The sequence below is a fragment of the Eleutherodactylus coqui genome, chromosome 10 (assembly GCF_035609145.1).
Source record: "Eleutherodactylus coqui strain aEleCoq1 chromosome 10, aEleCoq1.hap1, whole genome shotgun sequence".
NCBI lineage: Eukaryota > Metazoa > Chordata > Amphibia > Anura > Eleutherodactylidae > Eleutherodactylus > Eleutherodactylus coqui.
The window spans coordinates 21,058,401-21,076,199 of NC_089846.1; the positions used below are offsets into that span (position 1 = coordinate 21,058,401).

At 46.7% G+C, this 17,799-nt stretch overlaps 1 protein-coding gene across 4 annotated transcripts in view; it reads left to right on the forward strand.

The window, feature by feature from the left end:
- GPSM1 (G protein signaling modulator 1) overlaps positions 1 to 17,799 on the forward strand; it is a 247,440-nt gene that overhangs the window by 209,950 nt on the left and 19,691 nt on the right. For all 4 annotated transcript variants that reach the window (XM_066580518.1, XM_066580517.1, XM_066580519.1 and 1 more), the window contains exon 12: positions 8,675 to 8,834. In XM_066580518.1, the coding sequence (XP_066436615.1) occupies positions 8,675 to 8,834 (160 nt within the window). The remainder of the gene's footprint in view (positions 1 to 8,674; positions 8,835 to 17,799) is intronic.

Sequence of the window (17,799 nt, forward strand, 5' to 3'; positions counted from 1 at the left end):
ACTCAGATGTTTTATGATGGTTTTTCTGGCCGCCTGTCCTACGGTTTTACAAGCGTGCTTTGGCTGATATTCTTTTAGTTGAACCATTCATAATAGGTTATTTTTAAGCACCTGAAAAAAAATGGCGCACCTACAACAGGCTCTGTTTTCGAAAAGAAATTGGCATCGGCCTGAAAGACGCGCCAACAATGAGCCCCGTCAACCTAAAAGGAACCCGAGACACAAAAAAGCCTTGTTTTGTAGTGCATTTTATATTTTACTTGTGGCCTTCAGGAATCATCTGGCAGCTGCGGATTTTGCAAAAAAAGTAAAAGAAAAGCTGAGAGAAAAAGGCAAAATGCAGCAGAAAAATGCAGCCATTTTCCCCTAAAACTGCGTGGTGTAAAATGTCCCTCGGTCTAATGTCTTACCTAGATGGGAAGAGGGGACTGAAAATATATGTAGCGGGTCAGCTGCCAATGGCAGGAGAAAGGGGCAGATTTATTAGGTGGGGTAAGACGTTTCCTGAAAACTACTGCTGGCTGCTTGGTCCAGATGTATCACTTTGCTGAGACATTTTTTGATGTGACTTATAAATATAGATGAGCGAGTATACTCGCTAAGGCACATGACTCGAGCGAGTAGTGCCTTAGCCGAGTATCTCCCCGCTCGTCTCTAAAGATTCGGGGGCCGGCAGGGGGCGGCGGGGGAGAGCGGGGAGGAACGGAGGGGAGATCTCTCTCTCCCTCTCTCCCCCCCCGCTCCCCGCCGCAACTCACCTGTCACCCGCGCCGGCCCTGAATCTTTAGAAACAAGCGGGGGGATACTCGGCTAAGGCACTACTCGCTCGAGTAATGTGCCTTAGCGAGTATACTCGCTCATCTATATTTATAAGTCACATAAGCTATATACCTTGTGTCTAACTCTCAACAGACTCTTCTAAAACCGGACTGTTGTAATACGAGAGACATTTCATAGACTTAGCTGCAGACTTCACAGCTCCTCAACCTGCTGCCAGACATGTCAACAGAGGAAAACCGGTCCTACCGTCCCTGCCGGCGCAGAACATATTTGCGTATTCACTTGTACTTATTGATACAATAAATATTATATCATAGGTAAATATTCCGTTTTACACGGCAAGATAAATTGCAACAAGCATGCAACCAGCGGCGCCGTAGGGATCGTATAGCGTTCGCTTGACGTGCATTTACACTGAATAACCATTAGCTAGCTTTGATCGTTCTTTGGATCATTACTTCGCCTCTAGTCAACCTTCCACCACTGCGTTCTATCTAACAAATCGTATGACTCCTGTTTAGCCCAAACGAAGCAGCGATAGACAAACGAAAGATCCAATCAGTGATCATTAACGATTTATCGCCGATCGCTCATTCTCTGCGTTTACACCCAACAATTATTGTGCAAACCACTTGATCTAACAAATATTTGCACAATAATTATGCCGTGTAAAGGGGCCTCAATTTAAGTTAGGGGACTGGCTTGTTGGGTTAGTTGGCACAGGGAATATAAAGAAAGCTGCGTGAAGCCAACACGGATATGGAGATGTGCCAAGAGGAAAAAGCTGAGGACAGGATGGAGTGGGGGCATTTGTAACCAGGCCAGGATCGGAGTCAGGACATGGACTCTTGGTATGGGACATAGGCCTCCTTCAAAAGTGTGTGCTCAAGACTGGGACTGCCAGCAACAAGCCTGAAGATTCGGGGGAGCAAGCTTCCCATAAGTCCCATAGACGGGACTGAGAGGATGAAAGCTGTAAGCCATTGGCTGAATGGAGACCCTTTACATTACACAAAGGGGATCTGATAGAATCGTGTGGCTTGGTATTGTCTGTAGCCCACCATGTAGACCGCTGACTGTATGAGCTCAGATGACAATCAAGAAATTGTAGACATAATACTGGAGATGTAGACTGGATGTCCTGGTGCAAAAGCTACACCCGTCCCTCCACCTCATCATTTCCATCACCCATTTATATGTATGTAGTTATACGTGGAGGTGGCTCTATATGATATTGATGTTCATCACGATGCTCTTATGTGGCCCCCCAACGTGTTCGGTTGAATCGCTACCTCTTCATCATCCATATAGACAAGACTTGTAGCTGCTGTTGTAGAGGAGTTGAAGGTCAATTGTATGTGAAGGTCCCAGAGGAGCCCCATCCCGAGGATCTCATATAAGTAATTCATCATGTGCTTTGTATATTACCATTACACAAGGGGATGACTACAATCCAGCTCTAAATGTAGATCAGCCGCTTCCAATTGAGCCCATCTAATGAAGAGCCCCCGCACTACCCGCTGTTGTACTCAATTACTAACATTCATTAGTCTTCTGTAAATGAGAAGGAAGGATCTCGTTGTGTTTGAAGAATGGTGATGTCTTGTACTTAAAGGGTCTGGTTGTTCTCCTGAAGGACCCTTATTGTTGAGTCTGAATTGGATGTCGAGGGGCTCAGAGAGCAGTGGACAGGGCTGAAGTGTCTCTAACAAGGACCAATCCATATTTATGGACACGTCGCACAGCTCAGACGTTTCTCTGCTCTAGAACATGACATGAAGATTTTTTTTTCGTTCCTGAGTGAACTTTTACTTCATTGATTTAGTCAGTATGGAAGGACTTTACCTAAATGATAAGGAAATGGCTTGAACAACAATTTCCTGATAAACAGCTACTATTGGAATTGGTCCTATTAGCATCCGAAGCCATATTGTCAGGGAAAATAGAGAATCAATGCATCTTCCATAGTAGAGCATCAGCAGGCTGCAGGCTACCATTCATGTTTCTTCTGAGGGCTCGAGTACATGGAGTTCCTACAGCTTAGTAATACAGGCATGGCCAAAAGTTTTGAGACCGACACAAATGTTAGTTTTCACAAAGTTTGCTGCTTCAGTATTTTTAGATCTTTTAGACAGATCTGACTAAAAGATCTAAAAACGGTGTTGACGATTTTTGTTTTCAAGACTTCTGAAATTCCCCTGGCATGCTATATATCAGCTTTTGGGCCAAATCCTGAATGATGGCGACCTATTCTAATCCGTGCTTGAAGTTTATCACAATCTCTGTGTTTTTGTCTGTCCACTCACTATTTGAGGATTGACCGCAGGTTCTCAATGCGATTGAGACCTGGAAATTTCCTGGCCATGGACCCAAAATGTAATGTTTTGTTCACCGAAACCTTTGGTTGTCATTTTTGCCTTGTGACATGGTTCTCCATTATACTGGAAAAAGCATTATTCATAACCAAATTGCTCCTGGATGGTCGGGAGAAGTTGCTCTTGGAGGAGGTGTAGATCCCATTCTTTATTTACGGCAGTGTTCTTAGACAAACTTGTGAGCCCACTGCCTTGGATGAAAAGGAAGCGCACACATGAATGGTCTCAGGATCCCATTTCTTATATTGGGAGCCCCACAGAGACAAGCGAAAGGCAGGAGCCCCACTGCCAGTGTCCAAAATAATGAACAACATTGAAAATCAACTGTCATTCACTGTTCTCCTTCCCATGCAAAGTAGTCGTGTCCTTCACAAGGAGGTGAAAGAGGACTTACTCTATAGTGGCTGGCTGAAGATTCCCTAATGCACACAAATATTACAGATGACCATTCTTCACCAGAGTCCCTTGTAACAAGGCTGTGTGCCATCCACAGGTCACAACCCTCCGGCTGTGTGCCATCCACAGGTCACAACCCTCCGGCTGTGTGCCATCCACAGGTCACAACCCTCCGGCTGTGTGCCATCCACAGGTCACAACCCTCCGGCTGTGTGCCATCCACAGGTCACAACCCTCCGGCTGTGGGCCATCCACAGGTCACAACCCTCCGGCTGTGGGCCATCCACAGGTCACAACCCTCCGGCTGTGGGCCATCCACAGGTCACAACCCTCCGGCTGTGGGCCATCCACAGGTCACAACCCTCCGGCTGTGGGCCATCCACAGGTCACAACCCTCCGGCTGTGGGCCATCCACAGGTCACAACCCTCCGGCTGTGGGCCATCCACAGGTCACAACCCTCCGGCTGTGGGCCATCCACAGGTCACAACCCTCCGGCTGTGGGCCATCCACAGGTCACAACCCTCCGGCTGTGGGCCATCCACAGGTCACAACCCTCCGGCTGTGGGCCATCCACAGGTCACAACCCTCCGGCTGTGGGCCATCCACAGGTCACAACCCTCCGGCTGTGGGCCATCCACAGGTCACAACCCTCCGGCTGTGGGCCATCCACAGGTCACAAACCCTCCGGCTGTGGGCCATCCACAGGTCACAACCCTCCGGCTGTGGGCCATCCACAGGTCACAACCCTCCGGCTGTGGGCCATCCACAGGTCACAACCCTCCGGCTGTGTGCCATGCACAGGTCACAACCCTCCGGCTGTGTGCCATCCACAGGTCACAACCCTCCGGCTGTGTGCCATCCACAGGTCACAACCCTCCGGCTGTGTGCCATCCACAGGTCACAACCCTCCGGCTGTGTGCCATCCACAGGTCACAACCCTCCGGCTGTGTGCCATCCACAGGTCACAACCCTCCGGCTGTGTGCCATCCACAGGTCACAACCCTCCGGCTGTGTGCCATTCACAGGTCACAACCCTCAGGCTGTGTGCCATTCACAGGTCACAACCCTCAGGCTGTGTGCCATTCACAGGTCACAACCCTCAGGCTGTGTGCCATTCACAGGTCACAACCCTCAGGCTGTGTGCCATTCACAGGTCACAACCCTCAGGCTGTGTGCCATTCACAGGTCACGACCCTCAGGCTGTGTGCCATCCACAGGTCACGACCCTCAGGCTGTGTGCCATCCACAGGTCACGACCCTCCGGCTGTGTGCCATCCACAGGTCACAACCCTCAGGCTGTGTGCCATTTGGAGGTTGCCATCCTTTGGCACTGTGTCTTGCACATGTGTGAACTTCAATCTGGTGGTCGTCCACAGGATTCGACCCTCGGGTTTTTCCCTACTGACAACAGATGGTAAAGAAGAGATAAATCCAGCTGTGTTGTTCAAAAGAGCCAAAAATGACCTCAGAAATGCCCACTCACAGTACTCACCTGGATGGAACAGTGATGGATCAGGTGAGGCAGTTTTTCTTGCCTTAGTCTTCCTCCTCTCTTATCTTCTCCTCCTGCCTGTCCAGGTTCTGGTGTTCTTGATAGGCCAGAACCCTCTCCTCATGATGTTTAGAGGAACGAGCTTTGCATCCTCTGTTTTCGGGAGGTACTGCACAGACCAGGACAATCTTAATGAACTCCACTTTGTTTGGGTCTTAGTGCCTATTTCACACCTCGTGGAACCATGGTTAGCCCAGGACGTTCCTCCTTGTGCAGGACTGATGTTCTTCTGGACTCTTGCACACGAATCTCAAGGGTATACATTGGCTCCTTTACAAGCTCCTTGATCTTTCAGAGCATTTTTACATTTAGATGAATCCTTGGCTTTAGCTGTACTTGTCAGTGATCTCGTTCTTCCTCAGAATCAGAGGGTTCTTGATCTTCCTCCTCCGGGACAAGTACTTGTATGAGGATGGCTGATGACAGTAGGAAAAGTCCTGCAAGATACTATAGTCTTATTAGGGTGCGTTCACACCTAGTTATTTTGCTATGGATTTTGTTGCAGATCTGCACCAAAATTTGCAACGTACGCTTAGACCTTTTTCGTAAGAGTGTGGTGCTGCGCTATTTTCAGTGGCTCAGCCTGTATGAGCCCTTCCCCATAGTCTATCCCATCACCCTGCAGCAGGTGATCCTATATGACCGCCATATTGAATAGGGAGCTATTCACTGGCAGTGTACTATAATGTATAGGAGTGATGTCTGATGCGAGCTGCATCCAAGAAGCTTCGATGCAGCATGCATACGGACGTCACACTCACACAGCACATGTATGGAATATGTGGCTCTGTGGATAAGGCCCTAATGTTACTATGTTGGTACAATATTGCAGTGTTTGGGGCTCTGCTCTAAATTCTGCCCAGGGCTACACTTTGTCTAAACTGTTGCTGCTATGGCCACATATACATATATACTCCACTAGCATCTATTAATACTATGTAGCTAACGCTACACATAAGTACTGGTTTCCATGTCAGTATCGCTAACATTACAGCAATGTGGCCTTCACTGCAGCACAAACTGGTTGGGGCAGATTTAGTACTAATATCTACAGTGCCAACGTAGACCTAAAATGCTGCATTAATCCTGGTGGTTCTGCTGAACGTCAGCTCTGTTGAGTAAAGTAAAGTAGAAGGATAAAAAAAAATATTTGTATAGCGCCAACATATCTTACAGCACTTTTAGGTAATTTATTTATTACCCCCCACCAAGCTGAGTACTCATTTTACCAACCTCGGAAGGATGGCAGGCTGAGTTAACCTTGAGTCGGCTACCTTAACCATGTGGGGATTGGACTCGCAACCTTCAGGCTGTGAGCGAGAGCTTAGGACTTCATTTCTGCTTTGTTTGCATCAACTCTTTAATGAGGAGCCCCATTGTTATTGACCTGCTCCAAACTGTAGTCAACTGCAAGCTACAAAAACTCTGTGTCGTCACACTGGCTTCTGCAAATGGCTCTACGTAAAGTTGGCCATATAGATTTAGATGTCAAACCCACCACCCATCTAATGTGTTTTTTTGGGGTGTCTGAGAGAGAAGGGTTACATGACTGGTCCTTTAATTCTATGGGGAATAAGCCGCTGTCAGAGGCGTGCGGCAGCGCCTTATCCCCCTCCGCCCACTGAGAACACATGGTCAACATTTATGGGGAATGGAAGGGGGGAGCAGACGAAATAACGTCTGGATAAGCTTGATGACCACCTTAAAGTGCAACTAAACTCTCAGCGAGTTCCTGAAATGTCACAGTGACATATCAGAAGTTTTGATCGATGAGGGTCCGGGTGCGGAGACCCCACTAACGGTTAAAATAAAATGGCATAAGTGCTCCGCCAGTGCTGTTATTTGTCTCCAGGTGGAGCGAAAACAAATAAGGGATCGCTGTCAGTGAACACCGGTAATTCATTGTTATACTTGTCACTCGGGAGCGAAAAGGGAAGTTACGAGATAAATCAGCAATAAATCTATAAGTGGCGAGGTCTCATGTAAACAGATGGAATTTATGACACGTCCGCCGGCAGATGGCTGCCAACATCGACACCAGATCCCTGTTCTGCTTCATTCACCGCCTATTCCCTCCTGCGGGGGGGCAGAAAACCATCAGATGTGGGTGATACATTATAGCTGCGCCAACGGTTACAGACATTATCATTCGGACCACAATTTTGGGTCCCTTTTAAGACTCCAGACAGGATGAAAACTAAGCAAATGCCTCCATGTTCTCATCATTGCTGCCTGTAAAGTGGCCGATTCTGATAACTTTATATTGGGAATTGTTATTTAAGCAGTTCACCAGATTGTATGATCAGCTGTGTTATAAGGATATGTTCACATGTAGCGGAATTGGTGCAGATTTTAACTCTTTTTGACCCTTCGATTGCAAAGGGTGAATTCTGCTGCAGATCTGCATCAAAAACCGCAGCAATAACTTGGAGGATTTTGGGGAGGATTTTCTGCGGCAGAGAATCCGTAACATGTGAACGTACCCCAACCCAAATACTGTAAAGTGAAAACCGCCACATGAACCTGCAAATAACGGTGCTGTCCGTTGTAGATTCTAATCATCTCTAGGTATGATGCAGGATCAGAGAACAGATCAGTGTAGGATGCAAATAGCCAACCAATCACATGAAATAAAGCTGAGTCCTTCTCTACCCAGCCCAGACCACCTCCATGACTCTCCTACTGGAATGCTATGGAAACAGTCACGGTCTTATGGCCACCCAATTGGGAGTTACCGGGATGCAAGTTAGTCTCGGACTACACAGCGACTTTAGTCATGAGACGCACAAGCAAAAAAACGTGTGTGACTTGCTGTTGTGCGACAGGTCTAGAGCTGCAGTTTGTCTATTTAATAGCCAAATCGCACTCAGCTTGAATTGCTGTCTACCATGGCGGCGTGACATGTGACTTGCGGCCAAGAATATAACAGTGTTGGATTGTTTGCGATGGTCACGTTAGGTTGTCTTAGTTCAATCTTCACACGTGTCACCAAAATCGCCGTATATCCGCACCCGTATAGAACATCTATTTGATATCGGTAGCTTTAATTCTTTATAAGCCAGTCATGTATTCTTAGAAGGTGCCCCACTATGGAGGGGTCACTGGTGAATTTGGGTTAGAACGGTTATCTGGATTAGGGATGGATTCACATATGCAGATTTTGTGGTACATTTCTATATGGCGTACTTTTACAGCATTTCTTACCCTCAGATTCGGGTGCTGATTTACTGCAGATTCCACTCTATGAAATGGAAAGCTTGAAAACCACACGTCAGCAATGCAGATTCTTTGGTGGATTAGTCTTCGGTGTATTTTTACACCATGTGTCATTGCCGAGAATCATTTTTAGTGATTTCTTATTTTTTTTAATTTTTTTTTCTTCTAAAGTCTCCCTGTGCACAGATAGCGGCTGTACCATCCCAGACCGCTGTGAGGCAAGCACCCAGCTCTGATCGATAGTTACTGTAAGGGAGAATCGCACGTAGAATTGATTGCTGTAGAAACCGCCCGGAGAGGCTGGAAGAGCCGAGGAAATCCGTATTAAATTAGTTTCTCTGAATTGTTTTGCAGAAAATCAATCGGGCTCCTTCTGATGAAGAATGCTTCTTTGACCTCTTAAGTAAATTTCAGAGTAACCGGATGGATGATCAAAGATGTACGTTAGAAGACAGTCAGAGCGGAGGGACGGAGCCCACAGCAACCCCCGTGCCAGCAATGGACGACCGGATATGTGAGTCAATCATACTGGTACAATGCTGCCGTTGTTCTGAAAGTCACTACAAATTAATCCTTCATCATTAGGAAGATGCACAAAAATGTCCTCCATAGGGGAGAAGCCACCAGGCTGTGATGGATACTGTGCGAGACAATCAGATCGGCCGCCATACTGCAGTTTTTAAGTACTTCATCTATATAAATTTAATGAAACACACATGCAGCCAAAAGCTGCATCAAAAAAGTTGTGCGATGTATGAAAACTTCACTATAAAGTTATGTAAGTGAAGCTTAATCTGTGTATGGGTGATCCAAATGCCAGGCCCAACCAGAATATATTCTGAACGAAGAGAGATACAAGTAGGAGACTTTATAGAACACTGTTTTGCACTATAGTGGTGCCTGTCGGGGGCGGCCATCTTGGATTCGGCTTAAGAAACTTCAATGGAAAGGGGGTCATGAGATACATGTCTTAAGGGTAGAATTTAACTATAAATTGATAGGTGCAGTCATTTTTTTCAATACCTGCAACAATTTGAGTTATGGATGATGTCGTGTTGATGACCAGTCTCAGTTGGTCCTGGACTCTATCCGTTCCCCTGACCTTCTAAATCGGTTTTCTGACCGCTTGCTCACTCACTGGCCTTCTTCCTGGGTGTTCTTGATTGATAGCCTCCTTTTATAGACCATCAATATGATCCCAATTCTGTCCTGGATTGTTAATATCATCGTCTGCTACCTGAAAAGGACATCCGGTTAGTATTTTCCATATCACATTAGTCGACATCACTTTATTAACACTAAACATATCATCTGTAACCCAAAAATTGCTGCAGGTATTAAAAAAATGACAACTTCAGAAAAAACTTCAGATGATTTTTTAACCATAAATCATTTATCCCATGACCCCCTTGCCATTCAAGCTTGTTAGGCTAAATTGAAGATGGCTGCCTCCAATATGGCTGCCAGGCAACACCACAATGTCAAAATATTTTTCTAAGTGTTCTACAAAAGCTTCCTACTTGTATTTCTTTCCATTCAGAAGATTTTCTGTGTGCCTTTGGATTTTCTAGTTCTTTGTAGCACATGCTAATAAGTAACCTCACCATGGGGGACAATAGTACCGAGCAGTGTAGTTGTGATTTCAGTAGCTGTGAGATGGTAAACAATTGCTATTGGTTGCAGCAGCATTTGTGTGAGTCTCTGGTTCTCCCCATCCATATACATCTATGGTAAGCATGAGAGAATATCCATCCCCACATTTTGTAATCCATCTTGCTGTCTCGGTTACTAGAGAAGGACTTCACATTACAAGCAGTGGACTGCAAATTCAAAGAAAGGGAGTCTCCTATAATGGAGTCCGCTGCGTTTCAGTAGTTCTGTGCTGGAAGTTCTAACACAGATGTGAACAAAGTCTTAGTGGCAGAATATTCCTATTACCCTGTTTCCCTGAAAATAAGACGTAGTATGATTTTCCAGAATTTTTGAGGATGCAAAATGATTTTTCAGGCTTTTTGAGGATGCTTGAAATATAAGCCCTACTCCAAAATTAAGCCCTGCTAACAGTTAATTAAAAAAGTCAATTTAAATAGTGTCCAGGCAGCTATACATGTCAAAAAGTTAAACCTTTTTGAACAAAAATTAATATAAGACACTGTCTTATTTTCGGGGAAACACAGTACTACTACTACATCATTAATTAAAGGTGTATTCCCATCTTGTAAAGTAATGGCCTGAGCAGCGCCTCCCGAGCTTACCAGTCATGTCAGAAGACACTTCAGTATTAGGCCATTTAGGACAGAGCGCTGTATATATACAGCACTGGGGTTTTAATCTTGGCCAATAGTTAATATACAGGAATTAAAACTTCAGCAGTCTGGCAGGAGGTGGGGTACTCTGCTGTCAGAAACAGGCGAGGACCCGGAGGAGAAGACAGAAGTGATTTATAACACCTTCTGCCTTCTCTTTTCCAGCCTTCATAGTTCTCAATGAGTGCTAAGTAGAGAATACAGTACTTTATGGGACCCAGCGATCATTGCCTCCTAGGGAGCATAAAGGTAGAAAATGAAAACAAAAAAGTTGCAAAAAGAAATGTAAAAAATTTTTACAGAATGCAGATATAGAAAAAAAAAAAAAAAGACAACGACCCACCACCCCGCTAACCTAAATGGTCACCACATCCGCCCTGCAATCGGAGATTATACAATTTATATATCAAAACGTCCAAAACAAAGTGGAGACCCCATTCCTGTGCTTTTAGTTTAGCGTAAATAAACTAATTATAAAAATAAAAAACTATAAATTTAAAAAAAAATTAACTTTTTGTACGCATTACCCCATATAAATAAATTTGAAAAAAATAATCAAAAAGGTATAAAAACAAATAGCCCTAAATGTTACAACCCCCCCCCCCACCACCACCACCACCACCACCACCAAAAATAATTTTGGCTGCCTAAAAAAATATATATATATTATATAGCGTGCCACCACATGCATAAAATCACCAAGACGTGGGTTTACATAAACTGGTCCTCCTGTAACCTATTCCAGACCGGCTTCCTGTATCGTGGCGCACACAGGGTTAATGTGATCAGATGCCAGTAAGTGACAGCGGTTTGCAGGGTTCCAGCAATATATTCACACCAGTGGTGACTGTCACATCACGGCAGATCATTAGCTGGCATGGCCGCATGTCCCCGGCCCCAGCAGCTCGCTGGACTGTCATGTCTGGAGAGAAGGCATCAAATCACTAAAAAAAACGGATGCGGCTCTGCGGCCCGAGGGGGGCGATGAGACACAACCAGCTGGGACCTGCCACCGGCTGTCACACGGTGCTGCAATGACCAGGATGTCACTGCGTCCCTCGCCTCATAGAGGAGACAAATGCTGGGGGTTCGTAGCCCATAGAAGGACGGTATTAACCCTTCAGCCACCGGAGGCAGTACAATCGCTCTGTTATTACAAGGAGTTCATTAGACTTGCTGATTTTCCGTAGAACGCAACGGGTTTACATTCAGCCGATGAATCAGAATACTGGAGGCTCCATGACAAAACCAGGGAGCATTAGTGCTGCGGATCTGTAGGCAACGGAGATGGACAGTTCTGCTATTGCTATGGGTGTTCTTGGCTTCTCTGTACTCCCAGAGTTATACGATTTCATTAGTTTATCCCTAAACGACTGTGGAGCCGCCATTTTAACTTGGTAAAAAAGGGGGCTTTAAAACAAGAGAATGTGGAAACAGGTGTGCATCTATAGGAGGTGCAGACGTATGCAGATCCAAAGACCCCTCTGCCATATGTGACACCGGTACATGCAGCCTGAGGAGAATCTAACGCTCCTCTATGTATACAGATTTTATTCCTCCGTTCCTCTAAAGTAACCCCATCTTCATAAAATTTTCCGTGCGAACAACACAAACACCTGTATCAAATTAACTTGGGCAAAGCTGGGTATATCATATCAGCCAATCATATGTGTATGTATACGTATACGTATATATATATATATTAGCTGATATACCCAGCCCTCACTGACTGACTCGCCACTAATTCTCTAACTTCTTAGTGTCGTACAAACTTGAAATTTGGCACGACCATCTTTAGTTCCTTTATAGGAAAAGTAAGGGGGTCGCAACGTGATTATTCAATTCCAAGCGCCAAAGTAAGTGACCCCCTATCTAATATAACTAACACACATCTGTACCGCACAAATGTGAAATTTGCCATAACCATTTTTTAGGCCCTAAAAAAGAAAAGTAATAGGGTTGTAATATCAATATTCAATTCTTTGCGTGAAAAACTGTGCGAAAACCCGCGATACATGAGATTACGGTAGTTCTTTTCTCAGAAACCATAAAGCCTAGGGAAATTATTTGTATACTGAGGAGAATCTACCCCCCCCCCCCCCCCTCTGTGTGCATATACCGAGGAGAATCTAATTGACCTCTGCGTGTATATACTGAGCAGAATCTACCTTACCTCTATCTGTATATACTGAGAGGAATCTACCTCATCTCTATGTGAGTATACCGAAGAGAATCTACCTCCCCCCTGTGTGCGTATATATACTGAGGAGATTCTACCTCCCCTCTGTGTGTGTATATACTGAGGAGACTCTACCTCACCTCTGTATGTATGTACTGAGGAGACTCTACCTCCCCTCTGTGTGTGTATGTACTGAGGAGAGTCTACCCCCCCTCTGTGTGTGTATGTACTGAGGAGACTCTACCCCCCCTCTGTGTGTGTATGTACTGAGGAGACTCTACGCCACCTCTGTGTGTATATACTGAGGAGACTCTACCTCCCCTCTGTGTGCGTATACTGAGGAGACTCTACCTCCCCTCTGTGTGCGTATACTGAGGAGACTCTACCTCCCCTCTGTGTGCGTATACTGAGGAGACTCTACCTCCCCTCTGTGTGCGTATACTGAGGAGACTCTACCTCCCCTCTGTGTGCGTATACTGAGGAGACTCTACCTCCCCTCTGTGTGCGTATACTGAGGAGACTCTACCTCCCCTCTGTGTGCGTATACTGAGGAGACTCTACCTCCCCTCTGTGTGCGTATACTGAGGAGACTCTACCTCCCCTCTGTGTGCGTATACTGAGGAGACTCTACCTCACCTCTGTGTGCGTATACTGAGGAGACTCTACCTCACCTCTGTGTGCGTATACTGAGGAGACTCTACCTCACCTCTGTATGTATGTACCGAGGAGACTCTACCCCACCTCTGTGTGTATATACTGAGGAGACTCTACCTCACCTCTGTGTGTATATACCGAGGAGACTCTACCTCACCTCTGTGTGTATGTACTGAGGAGAATCTAGCTAACCTCTGTGTGTATATACTGAGGAGACTCTACCCCACCTCTGTGTGTATATACTGAGGAGACTCTACCCCACCTCTGTGTGTGTATGTACTGAGGAGACACTACCTCACCTCTGTATGTATGTACCGAGGAGACTCTACGCCACCTCTGCGTGTATATACTGAGGAGACTCTACCTCCCCTCTGTGTGTGTATGTACTGAGGAGACTCTACCTCACCTCTGTATGTATGTACCGAGGAGACTCTACCCCACCTCTGTGTGTATATACTGAGGAGACTCTACCTCACCTCTGTGTGTATACACTGAGGAGATTCTACCCCACCTCTGTGTGTATATACTGAGGAGACTCTACCCCACCTCTGTGTGTATATACTGAGGAGACTCTACCCCCCCTCTGTGTGTGTATGTACTGAGGAGACACTACCTCACCTCTGTATGTATGTACCGAGGAGACTCTACGCCACCTCTGTGTGTATATACTGAGGAGACTCTTCCTCCCCTCTGTGTGTGTATATACTGAGGAGACTCTACCTCCCCTCTGTGTGTGTATATACTGAGGAGACTCTACCTCCCCTCTGTGTGTGTATGTACTGAGGAGACTCTACCTCCCCTCTGTGTGTGTATGTACTGAGGAGACTTTACCTCCCCTCTGTGTGTGTATGTACTGAGGAGACTCTACCTCCCCTCTGTGTGTGTATGTACTGAGGAGACTGTACCTCACCTCTGTGTGTATATACTGAGGAGATTCTACCTCACCTCTGTGTGTATATACTGAGGAGATTCTACCTCACCTCTGTGTGTGTATATACTGAGGAGACTCTACTCCCCTCTGTGTGTGTATGTACTGAGGAGACACTACCTCACCTCTGTATGTATGTACCGAGGAGACTCTACCTCCCCTCTGTGTGCGTATACTGAGGAGACTCTACCTCCCCTCTGTGTGCGTATACTGAGGAGACTCTACCTCCCCTCTGTGTGCGTATACTGAGGAGACTCTACCTCCCCTCTGTGTGCGTATACTGAGGAGACTCTACCTCACCTCTGTGTGCGTATACTGAGGAGACTCTACCTCACCTCTGTGTGCGTATACTGAGGAGACTCTACCTCACCTCTGTATGTATGTACCGAGGAGACTCTACCCCACCTCTGTGTGTATATACTGAGGAGACTCTACCTCACCTCTGTGTGTATATACCGAGGAGACTCTACCTCACCTCTGTGTGTATGTACTGAGGAGAATCTAGCTAACCTCTGTGTGTATATACTGAGGAGACTCTACCCCACCTCTGTGTGTATATACTGAGGAGACTCTACCCCACCTCTGTGTGTGTATGTACTGAGGAGACACTACCTCACCTCTGTATGTATGTACCGAGGAGACTCTACGCCACCTCTGCGTGTATATACTGAGGAGACTCTACCTCCCCTCTGTGTGTGTATGTACTGAGGAGACTCTACCTCACCTCTGTATGTATGTACCGAGGAGACTCTACCCCACCTCTGTGTGTATATACTGAGGAGACTCTACCTCACCTCTGTGTGTATACACTGAGGAGATTCTACCCCACCTCTGTGTGTATATACTGAGGAGACTCTACCCCACCTCTGTGTGTATATACTGAGGAGACTCTACCCCCCCTCTGTGTGTGTATGTACTGAGGAGACACTACCTCACCTCTGTATGTATGTACCGAGGAGACTCTACGCCACCTCTGTATGTATGTACCGAGGAGACTCTACGCCACCTCTGTGTGTATATACTGAGGAGACTCTTCCTCCCCTCTGTGTGTGTATATACTGAGGAGACTCTACCTCCCCTCTGTGTGTGTATATACTGAGGAGACTCTACCTCCCCTCTGTGTGTGTATGTACTGAGGAGACTCTACCTCCCCTCTGTGTGTGTATGTACTGAGGAGACTCTACCTCCCCTCTGTGTGTGTATGTACTGAGGAGACTCTACCTCCCCTCTGTGTGTGTATGTACTGAGGAGACTGTACCTCACCTCTGTGTGTATATACTGAGGAGATTCTACCTCACCTCTGTGTGTATATACTGAGGAGATTCTACCTCACCTCTGTGTGTGTATATACTGAGGAGACTCTACTCCCCTCTGTGTGTGTATGTACTGAGGAGACACTACCTCACCTCTGTATGTATGTACCGAGGAGACTCTACGCCACCTCTGTGTGTATATACTGAGGAGACTCTACCTCCCCTCTGTGTGTGTATACTGAGGAGACTCTACCTCCCCTCTGTGTGTATATACTGAGGAGACTCTACCTCCCCTCTGTGTGTGTATGTACTGAGGAGACTCTACCTCACCTCTGTATGTATGTACTGAGGAGACTCTACGCCACCTCTGTGTGTATATACTGAGGAGACTCTACCTCCCCTCTGTGTGCGTATCCTGAGGAGACTCTACCTCCCCTCTGTGTGCGTATACTGAGGAGACTCTACCTCACCTCTGTATGGATGTACCGAGGAGACTCTACCCCACCTCTGTGTGTGTATATACTGAGGAGACTCTACCTCCCCTCTGTGTGTGTATATACTGAGGAGACTCTACCCCCCCCCCCCCTCTGTGTGTGTATGTACTGAGGAGACACTACCTCACCTCTGTATGTATGTACCGAGGAGACTCTACGCCACCTCTGTGTGTGTATATACTGAGGAGACTCTACCTCCCCTCTGTGTGCGTATACTGAGGAGACTCTACCTCACCTCTGTATGTATGTACCGAGAGGACTTTACGCCACCTCTGTGTGTGTATATACTGAGGAGACTCTATCTCACCTTTGTATGTATGTACCGAGAGGACTCTACCCCACCTCTGTATGTATGTACTGATGAGACTCTACCCCACCTCTGTGTGTATATACTGAGGAGACTCTACCTCACATCTGCATGTATGTACCGAGAGGACTCCACCCCACCTCTGTATGTATGTACCGAGGAGACTCTACCCCACCTCTGTGTGTATGTACAGAGGAGACTCTACCTCACCTCTGTATGTATGTACCAAGGAGACTCTACCCCACCTCTGTATGTATGTACCGAGGAGACTCTACCCCACCTCTGTGTGTATATACTGAGGAGACTCTACCTCCCCTCTGTGTGTGTGTGTATATACTGAGGAGACTCTACCTCACCTCTGTATGTATGTACCGAGGAGACTCTACCCCACCTCTGTGTGTATATACTGAGGAGACTCTACCTCCCCTCTGTGTGTGTATGTACTGAGGAGACACTACCTCACCTCTGTATGTATGTACCGAGGAGACTCTACGCCACCTCTGTGTGTATATACTGAGGAGACTCTACGCCACCTCTGTGTGTATATACTGAGGAGACTCTACCTCATCTCTGTGTGTGTATGTACCGGGGAGACTCTACCTCACCTCTGTGTGTGTGTATGTACCGAGGAGACTCTACCTCACCTCTGTGTGTGTGTGTGTACCGAGGAGACTCTACCTCACCTCTGTGTGTGTGTATGTACCGAGGAGACTCTACCTCACCTCTATGTGTATATACTGAGGAGACTCTACCTCCCCTCTGTGTGTGTATATACCGAGGAGACTCTACCTCACCTCTGTGTGTGTGTATGTACCGAGGAGACTCTACCTCACCTCTGTGTGTGTATGTACCGAGGAGACTCTACCTCACCTCTGTGTGTGTATGTACCGAGGAGACTCTACCTCCCCTCTGTGTGTGTATGTACTGAGGAGAGTCTACCCCCCCTCTGTGTGTGTATGTACTGAGGAGACTCTACCCCCCCTCTGTGTGTGTATGTACTGAGGAGACTCTACGCCACCTCTGTGTGTATATACTGAGGAGACTCTACCTCCCCTCTGTGTGCGTATACTGAGGAGACTCTACCTCCCCTCTGTGTGCGTATACTGAGGAGACTCTACCTCCCCTCTGTGTGCGTATACTGAGGAGACTCTACCTCCCCTCTGTGTGCGTATACTGAGGAGACTCTACCTCCCCTCTGTGTGCGTATACTGAGGAGACTCTACCTCCCCTCTGTGTGCGTATACTGAGGAGACTCTACCTCCCCTCTGTGTGCGTATACTGAGGAGACTCTACCTCCCCTCTGTGTGCGTATACTGAGGAGACTCTACCTCCCCTCTGTGTGCGTATACTGAGGAGAC